This window comes from Prunus avium, chromosome 7 (genome assembly GCF_965620075.1).
Source record: "Prunus avium chromosome 7, drPruAviu1.hap1.1, whole genome shotgun sequence".
In the NCBI taxonomy this organism is placed as follows: Eukaryota; Viridiplantae; Streptophyta; class Magnoliopsida; order Rosales; family Rosaceae; genus Prunus; species Prunus avium.
In genome coordinates, this window is record NC_142290.1 from 27,952,065 (window position 1) to 27,978,426 (window position 26,362).

Sequence of the window (26,362 nt, forward strand, 5' to 3'; positions counted from 1 at the left end):
GCCCAATTCGTAAGCCCTTGAAGTTGCTGGTCATGCTGACCTCAGGATGAGCTATTATTTCTGGTTGGAAGCTTGGTCATGATGACATGAAGATGAGCTAGGGCTGCTGGTGGGATTTATTAGTGAAGTGCATCAACCATTTCAGATTTTATAATGCAAGTGTTGTATGCATTAGTGAAGTGCATCAACCATTTCAGATTTTATAAAACAAAGTGTTGTATGCATTAGCCATACTTAATTCAGATTTTCAGCTTCCTTAGGCCTATATATAGTGAGGTTTCCCAAGCTTGTAAACACACCCCAAGGGGGGGGAGCTCTCAAGCACTTCTCTAGAGCTCCCTTCCCTTCTCTCCCTCAAATTCTCTTAGTTTCCCTTTGTAGTTCTCAATTGTTGTAATAAGATCATTCTATTAAATTTTCTTTGTACTAAATATCAAACACTTTTCCTTTCTCTTCTTCTAAATTCTTCAAATGCTCTCTTCTCCAAACACTTCTCCCATTTCCTTCATCAAATTCTCTAAAGTTTTCAAACACATGTTCTTCCAAAATCCTCAAAGTTCTCAAACATCTCTCTACTTCCCTTCTCTTCCAAAAGTCTTCATGTCTCAAACACTTCACAAACACATTTCTCTTCCTTCCCTAAGTTCTCAAATTCTCCAAGTTCACAAACATCCTCCAAGTTCTCAACCACTCTCTTCCAAATTCTCAAAGTTCCTAAACACTCTCTTCCAAAATCCACAAAGCTCTCAAAACACCTCTCTACTTTCTTCTCCAAATCCTCCAAGTTCTCAAACACTCTCTTCCAAATTCCCCATGTCTTAAACACATTCCCTTCCAAAATCCTCAAAGCTCTCAAACACATGTTCTTCCAAAATTCTCTAAAGTTCCCAAACACTTTCTTCTCCCTCCTCAAAGTTCTCAAACACTTCCCTTCTCTCCCTCAAATTCTCTTAGTTTTGCTTTCTAGTTCTCAATTCTAGCTTTCTTTAATGTTTTCTTAGTTGTAATTTATTTTTCTTGTAATGTACATTCTTTCTTAAGTATTCAAGTTTAATTAGTTTCCAAGTTTCAATTATGGTTTTTGTTCTTATTCATTATGCTTATAAGTTAATATGCTAGTTTGAATGATTGATCACCATTTAGGCTTGCATGTTAGCTATCTTGGTTTGAATTAAGAGTATACACCATGCTTTAATTCGAATTGAACTATGAATAGGAAGAGTATGTATGGACATTCGACAACAGGGATTAGATACATGCTTGGTTGTTTAAAATGTTCTTCTATGCTTAATGGGTTCCTAATGCTTAATTTTAGGTTAGACAACAAATGATCAAATTAGGGAATTAGGAACACAAGGTTATGACCACACACCATGGCTTAATCATACTTTAGCTAGAATCAATCCATTAATCTAAATTGAACTTGGGAACTTATTTGCTTGAGTTACTTATTTCTTTCTTCCTTGTTTTATGTTCTTTGTTTTTGTTTCTATTTTGTGTAGGGAAACTAAATTGGATCATTCAATCACCAATCCCTGTGGAATCGACCTCGCACTTACATACGCTATACTACCGAACGGCTCGTGCACTTGCGAGTATCACAAGTTGAGGATGCAACTGAATCCATTTTGGTGCAGCTGTATCTACACAACACATGTCCCAGGGGAGTACTATGTTCTTCTTCCAGCAGCTGCGTGTTTGATGTTGACATTTCTGGCAGCTTAACGAAAAGTTGAAGATGACTTGCTGATGTAGATCTGAGATTATATTAGCTTGGCATGAGAGCTTCGAGTGTTGGAGCTAAAGATTCACAAGTTTATCAAATGAGAATGCATGTGCTTGGCTTGGTGTTGGATATGCTTGAGTTTGGGGTGTTGATGATTTGTTATTTGTGGCTATGGCTATGGGGATTTAAGAGTTTCAAGATGAGGATGGGAGGAAAAGCTTGAGGCTTGAAGGCTATGGTATTTATAGCTTGGAAGGGTATGAGGAGGAAGGAAAATCTTGGTTGTGATGGTTGAGGAATGGCTAGGATGGCTGCTGGAACGCTTGCAGCAGCCAAAGGGAGAAAGGGAAGTGGTTCGATGGTTGCTGGGGGCTTGAGTAACCAAGAGATGTTGGTTGACAGCTGCTGGGATGCTTGCAGCAGTCAAAATATGGAGGTTAATGGCTGGGATGGCTACTGGAATGCTTGCAGCAGCCAAAAAGATAAAAGAAGATGAGTTCTCATGGTTGTTGAGAAGCTTGCAACAACCAAGAAAGGTTGGTTTTGGCTGGGCAAATGCCTCCCAATTTATAGAGGGGGAAGGCTCTCTTTGGTTTCCAATAGGCAAAGAGAGGTGCTAGAACCAGCCTATTTCCAATGGGTAAAAGGGAGCGCTGGGGCATGCTATTTTCCAGCAGGCGAAGCTAGGTACCATAAACTGATTATTTCCTATGGGTAAAAGGAAGCGCTGGAAATGGCTTGTTTCCAGCGGGTAATAAGGAGTGCTAGAAAAGGCTTGTTTCCAACGGGTAATAGGGAGTGCTGGAAAAGGCTTGTTTCCAATAAGTAAAGCTATGTATTTGGAAAATGACTATATCCTATGGATAAAAGGAAATGCTTGGAAAATATCTCATTTGCTTACCCACATTGGAGAACTCTAAGTAATGGGCTTGGATTTTGGTGCTCCCAAGTAGCTAGCCAAAGTCTCCATTATCCAAGAGCTTCCGTGGGCCCTGTGGACCTCCGTAACTTTCCACACCACAATCCCTCATGCAAGCCCCATAAACCACATGACTTGGGTTCATGTGAGCTTGATAAGTGATTGATATATGAAAAATGTATTATTGGCTTCGCATGGCATGGACACTATTATTTATTTAATGAATTAATTCCCAAAATACAGCTTGGATTAATGCATGACCAACATTATCTTTTATATCGGGCCTTAAATGTATTTAGGCTTCTCGTGACTTTTTTGGGCCTCAACAAAGCTCTAACTTAATCATTTGAAATTCCTTACAAACACCCCAATTTGTTGACATAAATAAGAAACCCAATGGGCCCTTAATTCACATTTGTTCTAACCTTCAACCCATCTCCATACATCTTATAATCATTCAGAGAGTGATAACTTAGCTTGATGAAATATTTCGTCATCATTTAATCAAAAGTAGTTTACCCATTTTGTTACCAATCGTATTTATTGAAGGTACTTATAATTGAAATTTTTGTAGAAATGTCACCTAAACTTATACCTCAATTTCAATTTGTCACCCTAAAGAAAAATTTAAGAAAAATGTCACCTTAATTTTTTTAAATCCATGATTTGTCATCTGACTTTAACACCATCCAATTTTTCATCCATTTTAAAGGATATTTCAGTCTTTCCATTTTCACGAGTATTTTAAAAATGGAAAAATAACTATATAAAAAATTGTGTATAAAAAAAATCCCACCTTCCCCCATCCCATGCGTGGCATCGGTGGCTCCGACCAACCCCGCCCACCTTGAAATCCATTCCCACTTCCTTCTTCTCTCTCAACCATAGAACACCTACCCTCCTCCACACACAAATTCCCTCAGCCCACCCAAACCAAGTCTACCTTTTTCTTATTATTTTTTCTTTTTGGTATTTTTCCATTTGCATATTGAAAATTTGTGGAGAGAGAGAGATAGATAGAAACAGAGATAGAGAGAAGTAGGGGTCTTGTGCGATGTGTTTTGGGGGTGGGTGGGGTTGGGATGGGGGAGAAAGGGAGAGAGAGGTATCTTTTTTTTGGAAAATGTAAAGACTAAAATACCCTTAAAATGGATGGAAAATTAGATGGTGTTAAAGTCAGATGACAAATCATGGATTTTGGAAAACAAAGGTGACATTTCTCTTCAATTTTTCTTTAAGGTGACAAATTGAAACTAATGTATAAGTTCAGGTAACATTTCTACAAAAATCCCTTATAATTTGAAAATTTTCTTCTAGGGTCCGTTTGATGATGGATATAGATAACATTGTAGGTGTTTATATATATATATATATATATATATATATATATATATATATTTTACTACTACAATATATGTATGCAAGATTTGAATAAAAAAGAAAAACAAGTGCTTTCCAATTACTTATTTCATTTAGTCATTTCAAATCGATTCTAAATGTACTACATCAATAGTAAACAAAAGATCAATGGGTCAATATACTACTTTAGTATATTAAGACTAAAATGTAACTTGCTTCTATATATATCATGTTTGTTTCTTTTCTCATATATTCTAGAATATGATTTGTGTTGTATCATTCCTCCCTCACTCGGTCACTCCCCTGGTCCCTCTCTTCGTTCTTTCCAGAAGACGTCTCTGATTTAGTAAACCCTGATGATTTATTTATACCAGAAAACTAAGATGAGACACCATAAGAAGATCAAAATTCTGAAGGCCAAAGAAATAAATATATATAAAAAACTGCACGCCAAGGAGAAAAGTACACCAATAAATGACTTTGACGACCTTGACTGAGTTTGTCACACCTGACCCTACTTTTGAATATTTGTTCAAAATATAAAAATATATTAAAGAAGCAAAATTCTTGGTTTCTCTCGTCCCTGGAGAGACAGCCGGCAAACGATACTGAATAAATAATCACCAAATATTTTATCACAAGAAAGACCAATTCAAATTCTAATGGAAAAAAACAGCTGAAAAGTCAACAAATAATTGGCCTTTTCACAACCAACATCACTATATAAATGTCTGCAACTCTTTTCAGGTTTTCACTACTCACTAACTCAATAATATTTCAGAAATATCATAAATAATTAAGGAAATAGAGATGATGAGTTGTAGCAACATGATGAGAAGGCATTTGGAGTTGCAGGGTCCAAGGCCTAATCCTCTTGTGGTGAGCAAGAATTCAAAGCAGGAGATGAAGAAGAAGAAGAAGCAGCAGCCGATTTCGTCAAATCCAGTTATAGTTTATCTGATTTCACCAAAGGTTATTCATGTGCAGCCTCAAGAGTTTATGGATCTCGTGCAACGGCTTACCGGAAATAATAATAATAATAATAATAATCAAGGTTAAATTAGTTGGCCATGGATGCTAGGTTAAGAAATTTGCTTTGCTTTCTGAGTTCTAGGTCTTGCTCTTTCTTCCAAGTGTGCTTATTGTTTGATCAGCCATGAAGAAGATCACTTCAGTGAGAACCGACAGAAGCTCAACATAGATTACTTCTTGCATATAGATATTTTACACTACAGCTTTTGACTTTGATGAATATATATACCATCTTTTTTATATTATTTATATGTTTTCGTATTGTGAATTTGCAGTATAAATTGATGAGGTTGATTCTTGTTTGAATGTTATTCGAGCTCGGCGGATTTTGAAAACCGTTTCTTCCTTCCAATCCAGCCCAGAATATTTGGAATGCCATACGCTTGAAAAAAGACCATATTCTATTATAGAAAACTGATAAATTTCTTATATATGGTAGCTAATACAGCATGCAATGCAAGTCATCCCACCATGCATCTTTAAATTAGGCTAGATTGAGCAAAAATTTGAGTAAATAACAGACTAACACATGGTGTTATGTATTTAGCATTACTCAACTACTCCCCAAATAATTACAAAACCCTATTTGCTACTGAAAATAACTTACAACACAAAAGCCCAAAGGCAACCAACACCTCATCTATCAGAATTAAAAGCATACGAATAGGGAGAGTTTGGCCCCAAATATGACAATTCTAAATGAAATGACTCAAATATGTTAAAAGCATCAGCAATAAAGTTAGACCATTTGAAATATGTCAAAACGACGACAAATGAACTTGATATCTAGAATAATTATCCGTATTCGCTGAGCAATGGAACAAACCCCAATAAACAATTGATTTGAGTTTGGAATCCCCTTCCACCAAAAGTTGTTCAATGCCTTTAGCATTACACAGTGAACCATCCCGTATAGCAAAAGTTTCAACACCTATGACATGTGTACTAATTCATTATCCGGTGAGGATGAATTGAATTAAAAAGGAGTTGGATTGAAGAGGAGTCAAAATCTGGATTCTATTGAAGTTGTTTACTAAACTATTTTGAATCAGGGTATATGAGGATACAATAAGTAGAAAACTATGAATTCCTGATGGGTTGGTTCTCTATGAGTCGAAATAGGAAATACCACATCCCACCCAAGAGTCAAATTCCTTCAAAATCAGGAGTTGAATTCTTGATTTTGTGTGGACTCCACTTATATCTTCATTCCTTGATGTAAAATAAATACATGAGTAATCCGTAATCAGAGTCCAATTCCTTATTTTGATTATAACACACCACTAAAACATTAAAATATCCTAAATTGAAAGCATGCGCCACATTAGAATTTGACAATTAATCTCTAATACATAACCCGAAGCAGACAATGAAGAATCTTTAACATGGTCATTAAAACTCATATTGACAAACGGATGCTTTGGGAGGAAGCCACCTGATTGGAATTAGGCCCGCCATTAGAGCTCCCCAAAACTGACGTTGATGTACAAGAATTAGGACATTAAAACTCAGCACACATTTGTTGATGCAGTAATTGTCAAAAAATTTGTTAAGCAAAAATTGCTTGTTTCAATTTATTTGGTCCAAACAAAAAAAGAAGAAGCTCATTTTCATAAACTAATTAAAAGATTTAGGATTTGCCTTGAGAGGGAAGTTATTGTTTAAGAATGTAAAGTTTCACCTTAGAAATTTGAGTGAATAAATTACAATTTATAATAAGTGGTTTCACTCTTAATAATACCAAAGCCTATAAAACACCACACCTACTAGTCTTTGTAGATGGTTAAGTTGGAGACAATATCGGTGTTGCTAGTAGTAAACCACTGACCCGTCTCTTTAAAATTTAACATTTATTTTCATACTCTATATAATATACCCAGTTTAGGACTCTAGAGAGTAAAGGCAGTAACATTTTCCAAGGAAATTTTAAAAGAAAGAGACTTTGGAAGTTTGAGATTCTATTCATTTGGATTGTGACTTCTGACCGTTACAGCACGAGGGAGATAAACGGTCATTAACGTCCGTGAGTTGACGGCGTCACCTTCAGGAGGGAAATTCCAAATTGTTCAAACAAAATTTGTCAAATCTCTTAACTTTGCCGCATTTTCCCACCCTTTTCTCTCTCTCTCTCTCTCTCTCTCTCTCTCTCTCTCTCTCTCTCTCTCTTCTCTTCTCTTCTCTTCTCTTCTCTTCTCTTCTCTCTGCCCCTTTGGTTTGCCCTAGTATCTGGGATTTGATTTTTGGGACAAATCGATCGAAACAATAGAGATTGATCTCGTTCGAGGCTACGCTGCACTGAGAGCTCTTCTTCGTCAATGCTTTTGCTCTGGAGATCTCTTCTTCACTGAGGTTAGACGCTCTGGTTCTAAAATTGCAAGATTTTGACGCAATATATGCTAATTAGTCGATTAGGGTTCATTTCGTATATGATGGTAATCAATTTGGGCTATCTGGAATTTGAATCGGATTGCTTACATATACAGATTAACTGCTGAATTGGTGAACGAATCGTAAAAGTCGTTTCTTTTTTTGGTAAATTTCTGTTAGTTTAATCTTTGTTGTAATAGCTAGGTGGGACTTTGAAGGGTTTTGTTGCCTTTGCTTATTGAATCGATGCTCTAACCATATGTAGGACCTGAAACGACCTTTTGTCAATCGTGTTTGAGACCAAGATATGGCGAAGGTTGCTCCACCTGGTTCTCTACCTTCCACTTCTATGAAGATTGGTGGTGGGACTTTGAAGGCTGGTGCAACAGTGAAAAGAAAGACACCATCTGAACTGAGAGTAAGTTGTTGAACTATTGGGCTTATTTTTCTCCATGTCTTGTTGTGTTATTTTGCTTGCCAAAATCTCCCCTCCCAGGGCTTCACATTAAGTGGGATTCGCTACCGCACTGGGTTATGGACAGGCGATTCAGTTTACGATACATTCTGTTAAAGACTTAGTGCTATATGTAGTTATTGTACGGCGATATATCTGCTTATTACAAAGAAAAGATTATGTATAGATTAGTACTCATTTTTATTGATGTGTACTTTCAAGAAGCTTTGCGTATAATTCTACAGGCGATGTAGTTAAGAAGGTTTTCATTTATAATGTGTGCATGACAGGGAGAGCAGCGGATGAACGCAATGGAGATTAGTGATGAATCTCCAGCTCCTTTGCTTGGTTCCACAAGGTTAATTTCTCTACTTCTTTTTTAGTTTAGTTTTGTAAATCACCAACATGTGTTCCTTTTGTTTTTTTCTTGGTCTCATTACTGACGTGTCTTCTTATTGTAACACTAGTGAGGTGGAAAATGGGCTTAAGAAACCAGAACTGTTCAGGAATCCTAGATACACTGACATTCGTATGGATGAAGTGTATGCTGCAAAAAAATCTAGGTTCAGGACTCTTTCTGGAAAAGAGAATGCTAAGGTTTGCACATAATCATAAATACCTTTTCCCCTCTTATTTTACTATTAAAATTTAACTGTTGTTGGGCTTATGCAAAACTACCCTATCATTGTGCTTAGGGAAGTATTTCAGTGGAGCAACCTAGCAGCCTGAAGAATGTTTCTGTGGTCTCAAGTTTGGTTTCCAAGAGAAAACACCAAAATTTCAGGTATGTCTTTCAGTACTATGCTACATAATTAACGACAAACAGGCCATCCTTATTTCTTATCAATTCTATCTTGTTTCTCCAAACAGTCCAGAGAATGTAGCTTCTGATAAAAACACTGAAAATGGTATGGCGCAAGCTTTTCAAACAATTGGAAAGTGTAGTCAAAGTACTTTCCGTAGTGTTACTGAGCTTTCATCAGGCGGTGACAGATTGTCTGGTTTTGCAGCTGTCGATGTGGTAAACTTAGTAGAATTTCCTTTTAACTACATAATCTCAAAGAATTTTTTGTTAACGATTCTGCACTTATTTTACCAGGATAAAGCGTTAAAAGGAATGGCTGCCCATGAATCCTCAGTCACCACTGGTTTACCTGCTTATTCTTTTGAAAGATGCCGGGATCTTACATCAACTGGTTCAGGCAACTTTTGCTTACCTGGTGCAAAGGTTCCTCTGGATTTTACTTTAAAAACAAGTATGCGGGTGGTGTCCTCTTCCCCAGTGAATTGGTTAGTATACAGCTAAAGCTGCTATAACAATTTCTTTAGATTCCACAAACAAATTGCCGATATAGTTGGAAATTGACTTGTTTCATTCCTGATGGTTATCTTGAGTTTGTATCTCTGTGTTCTAAATTTTTTTATTTATATATAGTTGCTAAGAAAAAAGGTCCTTAAAAAAACAGTTTGTTTAGTTTCAAGTACTTAAAGACAGGATTGCTACTTTTGCATTCTTTTGGTTTGTTAATCCATCCCAATGCCTAGTTAATTACTTGTGCGCATGCATAAAACCGTCAACCAAGATAATCTGTTATGCAGGTTCAATAAACTTGAAGACTGGATCAAAATAAGTGACGAAAAATATGAATTATTAGCAGATATTGGCTAGGTGTTGATGTCTTAGTCAAATCATCAGTTTATGCTTGTGAATGGATTATATGAAAATACTATAATTTTAAACCTGTGCCCAGATGCAAGTACCATATTATTTCTATCCATACATTAGTTTTTCATTAGTAAAGTAGTAATATATATATATGGACAGTGCAGACATGAGAAAACTAGTCATTTCATTTTGTTTAGAGGGTGTCTCTTGCACATTCTATTCACCTGCTACACCCATTTTGTGCTAATGCATTGCTTATTTCCATTAGTTTTTCATTGGTCATAGTTGGCAGGATGTTTGTAATTAGTTCATTCATTTTGCATTTTCAGGATTCATAGGTCAGTAACGTGTGGAGCCTACACTACTATGCCTTATCTCAAGTTCCAGTCTAATTCTTATGAGGATCAAAATAGGAGCCACAGCTCAGGGCTCACATCAACTTCCCAAGTCATTAGTTCTAAACTTCTACATTCATGGGTTTACCCTCAATCTACCCTACCACCTTCTCTTATACAAGTGTTGACCTCATCAACAGCTGAGGGAGGTGCGCCAAATAATATTTTTTTTTGCAAACTGTTTTGATTTTTCCCCTTTCTTTATTTTCCTGAAATTGTCTTATTATCAGTAGTTTTACTTTTACTTTTGCAGCGGAAATGGAATTCTTAAGAAAACGACAGGTAGCGTGGGAGGACTCATTTCAAAGTCTTTACTACATGCTTCGCAATGGGATCTGTAATATCTTTTACGGTAATTACCTATGCCCATATATTGTGTTTTTTCAAGCCACTTTTATGTGTGTTTATATATGTATTACTCTTTGAACTCTCTTAATTTATTATTTATTGATGTACAATTGTTCCTCTATTGCAAGGCTCCTAGCCTTCTTCTAAGAGTGGGGATACAATTAATGAATCATGCCTTATGTAACATACAAGGATTAATTTCTCCCCATTTTTCAGTCTGTGCTAAATCTTTTTTTATGTTAGCTTTTGCATATAAGTATAAATCATCATACACAAAACAAGAATGTCTTATTTCATTGATTTAGCTTCGAGAAGGCATAAACTTTACTTTGTGGAGTCTTATGCCCTAAACCCTCTTTATTTTTTCCATATGAACTCCACACTGATTTCTGTTTTCGTTTACAAATCTTATAGTGTGTACTCCATATTTTGTGGTGATGTTCACTGGTTCTGATGTCGCTGGTGGCTCAAAACGCTTCAACAATGCTTATATCTCACAGTCAACAGGAGCCTTGAGATCATTGTTAAGAGAGCATGTAAGTTGCAAGTATTATTATTATTTTTTTAGAAGTGTACTCATCTTAATTGTATAAATGTTCGCAGTTCTCTTGTTATTTTTGCCTTTTTGTTCTTTAAATGTTATGTTTCAGGCTGATGATGGTCCTTGTACTGTTGTGTGTAACCTTGTCTTTGTTGTCTGTTTTTTGTGTATCAGCTGAGTATGGACCTTGTACTGCTTTCTTTGTCCATTTTTTTCTATGTGTCTTACGTTTTTTCACTGTACAATATTGGCATCAGGATGTTTGTTTCTCTATGCCTCTTTGCCGTTCTAAGGTAGAGCAAGTCGCTCAAGAAGTTCTTATTGAGCTCTCAGAGATGGAGAAGCAGAATTTCAGCCAGGTTAATATCTGTTTTTTCTTTCCCACATATCACTCTTTGTTCTTGTTTTGGTTATTTTATTTCAGGCCTGGTGAGGTCATGAAATACCTTTCTCTACTTTTTGTGGGATATGGTGAAGATTAGTTGCTTGATTGTTCTACTGAGTCACCTATACTGGGCAGCAGTTGGCTGTTCTTATCCACCACTTGATAATATAAAAACTTTCGATAGTTTCAGAGAACAATAAAAGAGTAGTCTGAGAGTCTTACACTATTTTTTTGGACAAACAGTCTTACACTTGATAATGAGGTTTGTATCATTCCACTATTATCTTTTTAAAGATATTGGTTGGAAAGGATGATCACGCATGCCAAACCATATGCATTTGTCACGTCTACTTGTGCCATTTCCAGGTTAACATGTTTTAAAGATCCTTTATCTGCTTAACTTATTTGTGCCTCCATTGCAAATTTTGCAGACTCGGCGCTCAAGTTCCTTGTCTGATATAGATAATACTCCGGAATCATTGCTTGTTTTCAGTGGCAATACGAATGTACATGGTCTGTTCGATATTTTGTTAAATTATAGGTATGTAATTGTAAAAAGATAACTCTGTTGTAACCTCAGCCACTTGGTTTTCAAATTCCATGTATCTGGCTAAACTGATTAAACACTTATTTGGTATGTATTATCTTCTCATTTGATCTTGCTTTCTTCTGTTTACAATTCAGATCTTTCTTGACTGTCTTGATGGGAATAGATGTTCCTGTATTATATTCACCTGTGCCATTTCAGAATGCTGCAATTTCTTCTCCAGAGGTAGGTGTGAAAATGTTTGTGGTTCCTTAATAACATTAATTGTTATGCCACGGAGACTGTAGCATACTAAGTCAGCATGTCTTGTTGCCGTAAAACAGCATACTAAGTCGGCATGTCTTGTTGCCATAAAACTGAATTCTATATCTGTTTGAGTATGTGCTTTTGGGTGGAGCTTCATGCTTGCCACTGCCAATGCTATTAGTAACTATTAGAGTCAAGGCATGATTTATAGCCTTCACCGTATCATAGATAATGACTTACTGGGCCTATGTTTTTACCTAATAGAGATCCCAGACCTGTGCAGAGAACAATTCCCCCCGTTTTGTCATGAATATGCTAACTTGCCTTTTCATTATGTTGAATTTTCTCTGAAATATATATAAATGGAATTTTTTATTCTAACCTTGTTTTGCAGGTTAAATGCATGGAATTGAAAAGACCGGACCATATTGTTGCTCCCAATAAAGGATCCATCATTAATGATGATGGATCCATTAAAAGCTCATCAGCTGGTCTCTGCTCAAGTGTTGAAATTAAGGACGCATATCTTCCACCATGGATCATTTGCAGCCTATGTGCCATAATGGGCTCTGAAGGGAAAAGCTTTGAGGCGAGGTAAACATTAGCATAATTTTCGTTTCATATGAACCCTTGCATTCATGCTGAAAAGTCTTCAGGTTTTTCTATGATTTAGCGTACCAAGTCATGAATACCCAAAATCTAAGGCCAAGTGAAATAATGAATTTTGGTATTATCTTTAGATGATCTGTTGTGTTGAGCGGCTTGAGCCTATCCTCCAATCTGGAGTGTAGTTATTCATTTGCTATGAATGTACTAATGGACATCAAGTTACTTGAATAATTACAGTACAATTCAAATTGGTATGCTACGATTTGAACTGCACTAGTCTGCATTTTTCATAAAGAGACAATAAAATTACAAAGAGGTAAGATAGTGGACAAGAAGACCAATGCAGATAGCAAAATGAAAGAAATGAAAGACAGATAAAAGCATGCCACTCCTCAAAATAAAGCTAATTCACTGCGCCTTGCCAAGCTAATACACCAGTCTGCATTCGTTCACATTATTTACCAGTCTGAATTTAGAGATTTTCTTTGTTTTAAGTAGTCTGAATTTGGAGCTTACCCGTGGCTTTACTTGATTTTGGTTGTTTCCAGTTTTATGAATGAACCTACCTCAATCGGTTTGAATGTTGCTATAGAAGCAGTTCCTGAGAAATCTGATTGTCAAGATGCGGCAGCTGAAGACTTGCAAGAAAGCACCTATGCATTTGGTATTCCAGAAGCCACTGTTACTCCTTACTTGCGCATGGGATTATTAGAAACTTTGAAGTTCTCAAATGGTTCTTATTCAGGTTCTCTTTCTCCGGCTTTAGAAGCTGACTAGAAATACAATAATTTGTTTTCACAATGTTTCTGGCTGATTTCATTATTTAATCCTAACTAATTGTATCTGCTTTGATTTGGTCTATTCTAATTTTGGATGGCCTTGTTTTGCTTCTGTAAGATTTGTTTTACCAATTAAATTGTGCTACATGAATCCTAGAAATATGGCAATACATGCTGCATGATTAATGGTTTTATTGACAAAGAATTATCAGAAAATGTACTATAATCTACGCTCTTGGTATGCAGCTGCAACTTCATATGCATTGACAAACTTACAACCATATCGTAATTGTGCTGAAAAAGTTTCAACTCAAGACGATTGTCCAAAAAAAGTTTCAAAAGTTTTTGGTTGTTGCAGTGGATGCTAAGTACATTACAAGATTTTATGACCTTGAAGAGAAATTCTTCTTGTACTAGAAAGTTGGTCACGTGACCAGCATTAAGGGGCTGTATACAACTTTTGCATGCAAGAATTTGCGAACAAGGTTATGTTGTTAAGGTTTCCATTTGAAACTACGTAAGAGAGGGAAGGGGTTCAAAGCTGAGGGGCAACTCCTTTTGTGTAGCCTGTTACTCAAAGTTAGACAACAAAAAAAGCCTGTTACACAAAAACACCTGTTGAAACTTTCAACATGAGTAACCCTGAGAGTGCCAATATGTAAATGCTCCTGAAAAGGCCGGGCAAGAATCGATCTTTATGATTCATGGTTCGATGGTGAGTAATCTTGTGTTCCAGCTTAGGATAGAGGTATTAGGCTTTCGTTATGTTGAGCTGAGTTTGTTCAAGTTTATGAGTTTCCTACTCTAGTCAGGGCCAGGCAAGTGCCTAGTGAACCTAATACTCGAAAAATGGGAACAAAAAATTGGTAGAAGCTCATTACCTACGAGTTTGAACTCAATTTTCCCCCATTCCTATGAGATGCACTAAAACAGGAGAAAGAAAAACACTTAATGCCATTATATGGTAAAAAATGATAGAAATACAACAATGTCTAATGAATCAAATTAGTGTCAAAATTGTTGTTCTTTTCCTCTCATTTTGCTGGAGGCAAGATTAGTTCCAGTTTGCTCAGTCTTGTGGTCCCTTTCCTCTAGAAAGAGAACTTGAAAGCACCGGCCTTCGAATCTGTAACTGAATCCCAGAAGGAGGGTTTTTTCTGTTGGGCCTTCTTCTCTTCTGCCTTCTGCGTAAGATGACCAATAGTACCAGGAAAAGAAGCCTCAATAGCACTTTTAAACTTATCATACAAATTCACCCGATCTCTCGTTCCAGATACAAGAGTGCTGGCATTTGGTCTCTTAAGAAAATCCAAGACATTCAACAAATTTCTCCTGCAAAACATAAAAACCAGGTAAGTTTAACCGTAAACCTTTCTTTGTTCCAAAACAGTGGATTTTATGAATGGGGAATGCACTGCACATCCTCATCCTGCCATATGAAGTTGAAGAAATATAACATTAATTTTTTTTGCATGCTATGCTATTTGGGTTCTTTTTGGAGTTTCATTTTAATCTAGAGCTGTAAACATCTTACTACGTGTTTTGATTTTTTGATAAAAAAAATTCTACTTTCTCCCATATCCTTGAATTCAAATACCTACACCACACAATACATCTGTTATCTAACATCCAACTTCCTCACTGAGCGAATATTTTACAAAATAACAAAAATGCTAAAGTAGCTGAACTTCTTAATTTCTTAGAAATGTCAGTTCAAGGATATACACAACCCTTACAATCCACTGGCTTTCCTTCAGGCCTATTAAAAAGATACATCTCTCAATTTGGAAATCCAATCTTTACTTGACCAAAGATGCCTCTTCTTCAAGCATCTTTTTATAAACTATCTGTTTTGATTTTTCAAATATCACTAGTGGATGCTTGAGATTACACCTAAACTTCGGCTAAATTCGCCCATATTTTCCTATGGCTTTTTGAAAACAGTGTTATTTCCAATTTGCTCTTTTAATACGTAGTAGCACTAATCATCAAAATAGGGCTCAGAAGGCCATATTAACATTATTTGACCAACTTATAGGATTAGTTATATACTACCAGTTTACGATTCTTACAAGAAATGCAACAGAAAATATGAGAATTTTCAGATTAAAAAGCATAACTTACAGAAAATCCATACCTGCTAACATAATTCTGTGTAATGGCAACTGATTCCTCCAAGTTGATCACCAAATGCCACCATCCCTGAGGTACAAAAATCACCTCCCCCGCCTTACAAATGCACTCGATAGGCTTCCTTTTCCAAGTCTTTGTTGCACCATAAAAGTTCATGAACCATTCAATTATTGAAACAGGACATGCCACCTCAGCACCATCTGGACTGGGATGCACCCCTGGAGGAACCACATCAGGAGGAAACAATACCCACTTCTTTGACCCCTTGATCACCGCATTCCAAGCTGAAGTCGAATTAGGATCAATGTGGAACGAGGAACCTGATCCAGCTGGTCCAATTATAATCCATCTGTAATCTGGCCTCTCACTTCCCAGCACACCAAATAAGTCCTCCCTAAAATAGACTGGAACTTCATACTCTGAACCCAATATTGCAACCTTTTCTCCAAATTTTGGGTCAAATAGATACAGTGGCCTCTCTTCCCTGGCCTGATCAGCATACCTAAAATACTCCCCAAGTTTCATCTCCACTGGCCCAACCGAAAATTCTACATCACCACACACCTGAACCAAATAATCTCTATCCCACTTCTCCAATGCAACCCAATTATCCATACACCCTTCCAACAGCACCGGCTTATTTGGTTCCTCAAAATCAGAAATGAATTCCTCAACCGAAATGCCCCTTCTTCGGATTATATTATCTCTTTGAAGCCATTCAGGTTTCATTTCGAGATTGGCACAGAGCCAACTCTGAAAGAGATAGTCAGAATAAAAGTCTCTCACTCTCAAACCCGAAACACAGATATTAGACACATCAAATGAAGGGTAATGAGCAGCAATGTAAGTAGATTTCCAAGAGCCATTATACAAAAGTCTACCCTTTAGATTATCCAACACAAGATTCCTCCAAAGGGGCTCATGGTTTGCAAAGACATAGAAAGATTTGCTCACAGAGGCCAAAACCCCCAAATGGGCCCCACCCAAAAACCCCAAAACCTCAAGAACAAGCTCATCTGTTAGGGTTTGGAGATTACCTAAGCCAGTGTTCCTTGAGTTGACAGAGCCTGGGCTGAGGTAGAGATTGCCCAGTGGTTGAACCCCATGTGATTGTGATGGGGCCGAGGCTTTGAGATTAAAACCTTCCTCAACATCATCACCATCTTCTTCTTCCTCTATATCTTCTTCTTGCTGGTATTTTTCTGAAATGGGGTTTTGTTTTGTAGAAAAACTGTTGCTTCTTTTGCTGTTTTTGCTTTTCTTATTCTTATTTTTCCTTATGGTTTTGGTCCTTCTGGACAACAAGGTTTTGCAGCTAAGCATTGGAGAGGGTTTTGCGGCGCTGCTGAAACAGAAGAATGCCTGAGCGATGGGGCAGGGTTTAGAGTGGCGCAGTTAGAAACACGCTTCTTTAGGATTCGTCTCGGAGTGCTTCTAGAAGGGCTAAAAGCGTTTTCTAACAACAAAAAACACTCAACGTTTGGCAGAAAATTTTAGAAACACTTTTGGGCCATAGAAGCGCTTTTTGGAGAAGCATCTGCCATGTGCTTCTTTAGGAAGCACTCCCACGTGCTTTTCCATGAAGCACTTCAATTTTTTATGAAAATTTCAACGACTTTATAATAAAAGCACTTATAAGCAGAAGTACTTCCTAAATAAGCAGTTCCAAACGAGCACTTAGTGTCCGCACAAACGATTTTCATGACATGAAAACCTTTTTTATTTATTTTAAAGCTGATTTTCTCTCCTCTTTTATCTCTATTTTGCTTTTTAATATTTTTTAATTAATTTTATATTCTTTTATTCTTTTATTTTTTTTTCTTTTCTATTTTACCCTTATCCTACATTAATGTTTTGATAACTAAAATTAAGAAAAATTAACATTAAATAAAATTAAATCAGAGCGTCTTCTACTCCTTCTTCGTGTCTTTCCATCACCTCCGACGACAGAACTCAGCCACCATCTCCGACAAACTTGTGTTGTCTCCAGGGAATACCCAAATTCCAGCATATGAATCTATATGAATTATTTTCTGTCTTTTATGGATCATGCTTTCCCAATTTCTGTAAGAACCCATTAATCATGCCTCCTAATTGGAAAAAAGCAAAGTCTTTGCATACTCTTCTTTGCAGCAAAACATGCAATCCACAAAACCACTTTTGACAGAATGAAGGAAACCTTCAGGAATTAATCCCCAAACTCAAGCTAGACGATCAATTTGGAAATGTCGTCCACATATAAATTTATATTTTCCTGGAAAATATTTACAAAAAAAAAAAAAGGAGCTCTTATGATACGTGTTCACTAAAGGAGTAGAAGACGCTCTCACTTTTGTTTTTGTTTTTGTTTTTTTTCAATGTTAATTTTTCTTAATTTTAGTTATCAAAACATTAATGTAGGGTAAGGGTAGAATAGGAAAGATAAATAATAAAAAAGAACAAAATTAATTAAAAAGTATTAAAAATAAAATAAAATGGAGTGTAAATAGAGAAAAAGGAAGTAGAAAATCATATCTCTCTTTTTTTTTTGGCAAGTTATTTACACGGACTGGATTTTTTACCAAACAACAAGTGGTCAAGAAAAATATGGATAAAAATGAATGAATTTACCCAACACCACACACAGACAGAGGCCTGGAATGTTTAATTAATTTGGGAGTTGGTATTAGGCTCTTTCGTAGTTTAGCCATTTAGGCAGGAGACAACAAAGTACAGTCAGTTATGAGTAATTTCTGAGCATTCCAAACTATCATACATCTGAAAATTAAATTTAGAGCTCTGATGGCCCGGAATATATTGATGATGTAAATTTACGTCTCGCCCGAAAAGTGTAAAAAAATTCATAAAAATGGGTTTACGTCTTGACATCACCAGAAGTAATATACAAGGTAATGTGCCACCCACGGCCATGCGATCCTCAAAAGAATATTAGTACCAGGATTGGCAGGCACATCAGTTCCTCTGTCCCACAACCTTTTTCAATATGGGTTTTATTTTATATTTTGTGCAATATAAAACCCAGGTAAATAATGGGAAGAATAATGGGAAAATAAAAAATAAAAAAAGAATTTGCAAACTACAATTCACCTTTGTTTTTTTGGCCAACTAGAATTAACAGTTGAGAAAGACAATATAAATGGACCTATCAAACCAGCATTATTAGTTCTTATCCTCAAAAACAAAAAACCAGCATTATTAGAAAGTAAAGGAATTTGTGAAAGCCCCTGTGTGGTGGACCAAAAGCATCCACCAATGCTTTAACCAACAACTTTGCTTTCAGAGAGGAGAAAAAAGAAAGAGGGATAGAGAGGGCCACAATACAGTCCAAGAGAAACAAGATTTAAAATCCCCTTTTGGGGTAAACCTGCATAAGCTAGGGCTGAAAGAATAGGCCTTGCATATTTGAATTGGAAATCAATCATACAAGCATCTGCAATGTACAGGAGAGGACAGTCAAATGACACATAGCTTGAGCTGAAGAATTCCTAAGACTCGTATGAGCAAGCATGCCCAAACTGTATCCAGAAACCGGTCACTCAAACCCCCGAAAAAAAAAAATTGAATCAAAAGAACACTCTGCACAAATACCCAAATTCAGCAACAACCAAACCAGGAAAAGAATACAAAATCTACTCGCACAAGTGTGATTAAATGCTCTTGGCGTATCATGAGCGCATATCCTTCATATGGATACTGATGTTTGCTAACTGGTTTCACACTTGTGTGCTTGTAAGACATCTCCACTGCCTTGCATGGGGACCGTTGTCTAGAAGCATAAGCAAACCCACGTTGGCTGATAGCCCAAACATATACCTGAAATTAGATTCAAACCAATGCAAGACATTATAACAGGATTAATTGCACTTGATCAATCAACAAAGCAAAAAAGTTCCAGAGTGCTTTGGGAGGCAGAGTTTTTGCTCTCAAGGCTAAAAGATCTATTGCTAGATACTACAACACTATTCTCACCAAAAAAAATAAATTGCTCCAAAGATGTCATCATAGTTAAGAGCACTGCAATTTTTAAATTTCAAATATATTTCTATATAGGTTCAATTTCCAGAGTGCTGTAACGGGTGCTTGATGCTTAGATGGTTAACAAATCCATTGTTTTTCATTTGATCTTTAAAACAAATATATAAATTAGATTGTGTCAGTTATAAGACAAGATAAACTACTGATTTATATCTATTATGATGTTGTGAACTACTTACTTGCTTCGACGCGCTCTTCTTCTCCAGAAAACAAAGGACTTGATCCACTGAACACAGAGATGAAACAAAAACAAGTGTTAATTAAGCATAATGGTCCATGAAAATGATAATTTTGATAGCACTCTCTGGCTTAAAAAAATAAAAAATAAAGAATAATCAACCATGTAGCACTATTGGAAAAATTATATCTCATTTGCCAACAAAAGAATCCAAAATTACCTTAAAAACTGACATGAAGGAGGAACTCCCAACAACAGATGGCTTCTTTACAGTCATTTGTTTCTCCGCTGACATGTCTTTACACAAATGTTGAGCTATTTCTTTAAGTAATACCAGTTGAGCTTTGTCAGTCCGCATCGAAAGCATTGCCTGCCTCATCGACTCCCTGTCAGCCTCAAGTGCCTGAAGCCTCATATAGAGCTTCATGATATCAGGATCCTCAAAATCAGGCTGATTAAGTGATCCCCTTGGAGCAGTTACGTAATCTCCAACTCCAGCTTTGGCTTCTGTAAAACCATTGTAAGGTGCTCCATTATGGATAGAGTCAATGGTATAAACTCTGTCACTCATGTCATCTCCAACTTCTGATGCGTTATCTAGCTTTCTCGTATTTGGGTAGTCCTCTGACTGTGAGACATAATCCACCTTCTTCAAGCTGCTGTTATACCTAGGAGATTCAGCACCAAAATCTGAACCAGCTTCTCTAACCGTATACATGGGTGAATCACTTGAAAGTCTCCCGGAATGTCTTGACCGCCTAGGAGAATAACCAACCACCACCTTTTCAAAAATGTTCTTGGAACCCGAAAAATCCCCATCCAGCTGATTGCTGCTCGGACACCTCTCCATCTGAGAGAGCCTGTTTTCCAGATTTCTCAAATGATCTCTCCCACGAGGGGTCTCACCAAATGCATATTTCTCAATATCTGTAACATCATCATCCTCCTCCAATGGACCTTGAGTCTCATTTAGCTTGCATTTCAAAGGTGGATACTCATATGTGGGCGTGGTGGGGAGTTCATACTGCGCTTCAAAATCACCCACACTCTGGATACGGCTAAACCCACCCTTCTCACCCTCTGCCTCAGACTCTGTGAGCCCATAACTCATCATTCTATGCTTATAGGCCTGCACTTCACATGTGAGTGCCTGAATTGCTTGCTCTCTCTTATACAACAAATCTTCCAGTGCCAAAAGCTCTTGCTGGTCATGTGCCATCTTCTCCTCAACAAAACACTTGAATTGCCGGGCCTCCATCTGTATTTCCGCCTTCTCCCTCTGCAACCTCAATATCATTGACATAGCCTCATTCGCAGCCGATGATGAAGCATTCCTCTCCTCGTCCAGTTCAGTATACAAATCTTGTATCGTATTCTGCTGGCTACTAAGAGTCTCACGTAGTGCAACACATTCGTTCTCCATTTGGACTCGTGCATTATAATAAATTTCAAGCCCAGGTATAAAGAAACGGTTACCATCTTCATACTCGCTATACTTTCTCTTTACCGAACGGAGCCAAGTCCCTGAAGAAACGCTCATAACCGAAGAACTGCACTCGCAATTAGAACACTTCAACACCTGCCTCGAAGATGGAAATCCTTCCGAATCCATGAAGCAATATGCATTCAAAATTCAACCAATTCAAGATCAAGCGACGATAATTCGACTATTCACACAAATCAACCATCTAACGCTCACATTCGCTCCCAAATCCTCTCTTTGAATCCAAGACCTTTAATGCATTTCCCTCCTTCCCTGCACTCCGACCATCAGCTATTGTTCCTCTCAGATCAACAATTCACACGTAAAACTCCTAAAACAGCAAATTTATAACAAATTAAACCTAAAAGTGCAAAATAAAATTTAAAAAAAATTAAGAAATTCTCTGCTCTGATTCAAAACGATAAATATTACCAAAAATGAATAACTACAAAACAAGCATGTATACAAAATTACAGTTTCCCTTAAAATTGCGGAAACATGGTAGGGTAAAGTTACCTATTGGAGTATTGAGGAAATTGAAGATTTTGAATAAACAAACTTTCCCGGAAAATAATCCAGGAAACGAAATTCCATTGAAAAAAACAGAAACACCGATAGACGGGGAGGGAGAGAGAGAGAGAGAGAGAGAGAGAGAGAGAGAGAGAGAGGGAGAGGGGGAGATTTACCTCGAAAGAGCTTGAAGAACAAAAAACCGTAGAAAGTCGTGGAGAGCAGGAGTTGCAGGCCAAATTTTCCCGGAAAAAAGCTTTTCCCGGAGAAAATATAGGATCTGAAGAGAAAACAAAAGAAAAGAAAAAAAAAACCCAAAGAAGAAAAAAGACGACGACCAAACCGGGCCGAGCTGGAAAAAAATGATTCCGCCCCGCGTTCTCGTGAAAAAGTTTAGAAATCGCGGGGCCGTTTGGAGGGAAAGAAAATCGAAGAGAAAGAGAGAGAAAATTATGCAAACCCTAGATTTTTTGTTTATTAAAATTCTTCGGCCCCTTTTTTCTTTTGTTTTTTTTTTTTTCTCGTCTCAAATTTCGTGATTTCGTTGGGAAAGAGAAAGAGACGGACGGTTGAATTTGGATTTTTGGGTGTCTCGCGTTTTTCAGTGGAGAGAGGGACCTTCTTGTTGGGAGGGAGCTTTGTCCAAAACCTCTCCAACTAATTACCGTGGCTTTTGAAACTATATATAATTACTAAATAAATATACTGTTTTTTTAATATATAAAAAATCTCGATTTACTATTCTTTGCCAAATGCACGTAAACACACGAAGATAACACGTTTAAAACTCAATAATTAGTACTAATAACTGCTAATGAGTGATTATGAGTTGTTTTTCTTGTGGATTTTCGAGGGCTTATACTTTATCCAATTCACAGAAAAGCTCTCTGATCATATCATTTTGAGTAATTATTTTAAGATATTACACTTGGTTTTACTAAATATGTGTGTGAATTGTGATAATACCTTTTGTCTAAACCCTACAAAACTCGATAATTAGTAACAACGAGATCTAACTTAGTAGAAAAAAGCTAATTACTTGTTATAAGGCATTTGATTACGACTTTAACCCTATCTAATGTACAGAAAAATATCCTATTAAGTTGATGCGAACTTGTGATTCATTATTTGAGAGATACATACTTAATTTCGAAATTCAAAATAACTTGCATATGCGGTTATATACATAAATAATCACAAAAAATATGATCTTTCTTGGGTTAGGATTATGAGACAAATATATTTATAAATAGTTACTTTCAATCAATGGCTTAAAAACCCAATTTCATTATGCTACATAATTATTTCCCAATGATGTTGGAAAGTAAACGAACTGGGATTAGTTATTTTTAGAAAGATGATTTGAGCCCCCGAAAAAGAAAAAAAAAAAAGAAAAAAAAGAAGAGAAAGGCAAAAGACTACACCTAAGATTTTCTGGAAAAGGCAAAAGACTCATTAGACATAAGAAAACCCACCCATGAATACAATCATGGGTGCCTTTATTTTGAACCCAAAACCCAACCCGTGTTTTTGTGTCAACGAACGAACTTCCCATTATACCCTTATCTTCAACAAATCCATTACATCTCCCCTCTTTCCTTCTCTCCCCCTTTCTTCTTTTGTCTTTTCCTCAGTTTTGCTAAACCTTTTTTTTTATATGTTTTATAAATGTTTTAATTATTATTTTTATATAAAAAACTGAAAGTTGAAGATAAGGGTAAAATGGGAAGTCCAATGACAAAAAAATTGGGTTGGCTGCTGTACTTGCGAACTTTTTGGGTCCAAATTCAAATAAAGACCCCCATTACACATCAATCAAGTTTAGGTCCACTAGAACATCCCCGGGCCCATGCCTTTCTATTTGGTAAGATTTTTAATTTATTTTATTTTGATAATTATTATGCCATTGGCGCCAAATCATTAAATTTCATAATGAAAGTCACTTCAGCTTCTTTTTTTCCTTGGAACTAAATCTAATTACAGCTCCATAGTCAAAATGACAACAAATTTTATCACCCATAATAAGATTAGTCAAAATGACAATAAATTGGTGAAAGATCTATAGCTTCTTGCAACTACTCCGAACTTAATATTTTATCACTTGCAGACTCATAATCACTTATCTTGCACTCGAAATTTAAATATTTTATCACTTTAAAATACGTGTAAAGGGTGTATGATGATCATTTAGAGTATCTCCAAGGAAGATGTTAAATTAAACTTGGTATTTTTAACATGTAGAAAAAGAAGCTGAGACTCACTCCAACCGAAATGTTAAATCATACGTGGAATAACATTTCTTTCTCTTGCTGTTATTTTTGGTTGTTTGACCTTGTGATATTATTTCATTATTTTATTATTATTATTTAATTAATGTGCCTAGATCGTTGTAAATCAATAAACAATATGTAATAAAATAATATTTTAATTTGACATATCGGGTGGAATGTAAAACTATATGTCAAATTGCCACATAAGATATCAAATTCAAATTTAATGTTTGATATTTGACCTCAAATTCAAATTGCCTTAGAGAATCTCCAAGGGAGATGTCAAATGCAAAATGTTAAATTTGAATTTGATGGCTTATGTGGCAATTTGACACTTTGGAAAAAATTTAACTCCACCCGAAATGCCAAATATCATATTATTTTATTATATTTTTGAAAACAAATGGGGCCTATATGATGCATAAAGTTTTAAAAGAAAGTAAATGATGGTGGGGTTCATGACTTAAAAAATATTAAAATAATATTTGACGTTGTTAATGCCCAAAAAAATCCGGAGTTGGGCTCAAATAAATTCTCGGCCTAGTGCGACACCTTATTAAGAAGAGACCTAGTTTAGAGCATGCAAAATTCGTCATGCACGCTTGCACGAACTACGATCCACGTGCCATGTCAAATAAATATGCAATCCATCATGCTAAGAATTGAAATGAGCCTATAAAAGGCACTGGCTCTACAAGCCCAGGCTAATTATCCCGTCAAACATTATATCCATTTTCAAAGATGATAAATTCAAGCACGCCAATCGACATGCCATGCCAAGCGGAAAATCATTATTTTACACCTAGCCACGCTACAAACTTAAGTGGGCCTAAGCCACGCAAATGCCCGGGGCTTGCTGAGTGGGTTGTGGCATGAATGGTAACACGCTTTCATGAGGCCAATTGATGAGCCGAGAAATGGAAGTTTGGGCTGCTTGGGAGCCCCAAAACTCGAGCCCATTTCCTGAGCCCAAATATGTGGGTAAGCATAAATGAGAGAAATAGGTAGCCCACTACTTCAGAAAATTGGCCCATCATCTTAATAAAAAATAGCCCTTGGCCCATTCCCTTAGTAGGCTTATCCATCACCTTAGGAAGGCCCATGCAATCAAGAAAAATATCTATAAGTCTCCAACACATGGCTGGAGACAAATACAATGACAAAAGCCAAAGTTGCCCATATATGTGGACTGCTAGGAGACTCTAGCACGTGAGCAAAGCAAACCTCAAGGTAGATCGTTCAAAAAACCAAAGGATATTAGCGCGTGCAGGAGAAGAGGCATCCTTCAGACCAACGCTGCTATCTATTTCCTTCCCTTACCAGCTCTTGCCATAAAATAGGGGAGGAAAGAATGAGAAGTGATAACCAGAGATGGGAGATTACTGCTGGAATGGATGTGGGAAGATTTTGAGCTCCCAAAAACCTTGTCTCTGTGTCTTTGGACAGAGGAGGATTTCACAAAATAGGATGAGTCAAAGGGGGAGAAGAGAAATGAAAGGGAAGACTTGGCAAAATTAGAGAGAACCCATTAGGGTTTCTTGGGAAGAAAGAGCTTCTAGCGGCTATAAAAGGGGGGTATCCTCTACCCATTATCTCAACCCACATCAAAAGAGCAAGCATTATCTCTCATCCCTGAAGCCCTGCAATTTCGTGCTCCATTCCTCCATCTCCTCCCATTTTATCTTCTGGCAAGCTATTTCAAAGTCTGACACAGCTTTCGTCAGACTGCTGGAAAATCACTCAACACACCCATTGTCTTTCCCTTCTCTCTCTCCCCTCAACTAATTCTCTCGAAATTCCTTCTCCCCTTACCTTAAACCCTTGTTTCTCATAGGAAATCACATTCCTCTCTCTCTTTAATGCTAACTCATGACTGCTTTGCTTCCATGCCACAAGCCCCTCATGAAAAGCTAAGTATTTATCTGTAAGTGACTGTAGTTTTGTTGGTGAAGGTAACCAATGTACTTCTTAAGGCTCAACTACCCTTCCGAATCATTCTTGGGGTCTGATTCTTGAACTCAGACTCAGGGGCAATTTCACACATTTGGCTTTTTACAGCAGCCCAAGCCCGTCAATAGCTGCTGGAACGAAAAAGCCCATACATACATTAATATTTTTGATATGTTATTTTTGACATATCTCTTTCAGCCTTTAAATCCATTTAGGATTTAACTACTCGGTTGGAGCAACTTTAACCTTCAATTTTTGTCATTTTATGTCCATGTGGCAATTTGACATATCGGTTAGAGATGCTCTTAGAGCATCCACAATGGTTGTTTAATAGTTCAATTTATTGAACTATTTTGGCATCTATTGAATTGAACTATAGTTTAACTTACAATGGTACAGTTTAATAGATTTAGATCAATAGTTATATCTT

General features: G+C 36.7%; 3 protein-coding genes across 5 annotated transcripts; 1 reads left to right on the forward strand and 2 right to left on the reverse strand.

Annotated features, from left to right (window-relative positions):
- Positions 1–7,142: 7,142 nt before the first annotated feature.
- LOC110754987 (downstream neighbor of Son) lies at positions 7,143–13,581 on the forward strand. 2 transcript variants are annotated; one of them, XM_088256047.1, is made up of 16 exons: positions 7,143–7,385; positions 7,520–7,568; positions 7,669–7,821; positions 8,148–8,215; positions 8,325–8,454; positions 8,553–8,641; positions 8,728–8,878; positions 8,957–9,147; positions 9,853–10,067; positions 10,172–10,270; positions 10,681–10,802; positions 11,065–11,166; positions 11,624–11,733; positions 11,877–11,964; positions 12,380–12,579; positions 13,143–13,581. In XM_088256047.1, the coding sequence occupies exons 3-16, from the start codon at positions 7,711–7,713 to the stop codon at positions 13,369–13,371; spliced, it is 1,905 nt and encodes a 634-aa protein (XP_088112173.1). In that variant the 5' UTR covers positions 7,143–7,385; positions 7,520–7,568; positions 7,669–7,710; the 3' UTR covers positions 13,372–13,581. The 2 variants fall into 2 exon arrangements, with proteins under 2 accessions (XP_088112173.1, XP_088112171.1); XM_088256045.1 differs by lacking the exon at positions 7,520–7,568.
- A 727-nt stretch (positions 13,582–14,308) lies between these two features.
- Positions 14,309–16,922, reverse strand: LOC110754973 (transferring glycosyl group transferase). Its single transcript, XM_021956107.2, has 2 exons — positions 15,511–16,922; positions 14,309–14,705 (listed from the first exon to the last, which is right to left on the reverse strand). Exons 1-2 carry the CDS (start codon positions 16,827–16,829, stop codon positions 14,465–14,467), a joined length of 1,560 nt encoding a protein of 519 aa, XP_021811799.2. The 5' UTR covers positions 16,830–16,922; the 3' UTR covers positions 14,309–14,464.
- Positions 16,923–18,886: 1,964 nt separating this feature from the next.
- Positions 18,887–22,369, reverse strand: LOC110754986 (myosin-binding protein (Protein of unknown function, DUF593)). Of its 2 annotated transcripts, none has more exons than XM_088244449.1 (4): positions 21,889–22,369; positions 19,940–21,475; positions 19,721–19,767; positions 18,887–19,319 (listed from the first exon to the last, which is right to left on the reverse strand). In XM_088244449.1, exons 2-4 carry the CDS (start codon positions 21,329–21,331, stop codon positions 19,220–19,222), a joined length of 1,539 nt encoding a protein of 512 aa, XP_088100575.1. In that variant the 5' UTR covers positions 21,332–21,475; positions 21,889–22,369; the 3' UTR covers positions 18,887–19,219. The 2 variants fall into 2 exon arrangements, with proteins under 2 accessions (XP_088100575.1, XP_088100574.1); XM_088244448.1 differs by having other exon boundaries at positions 19,940–21,533.
- Positions 22,370–26,362: the final 3,993 nt, after the last annotated feature.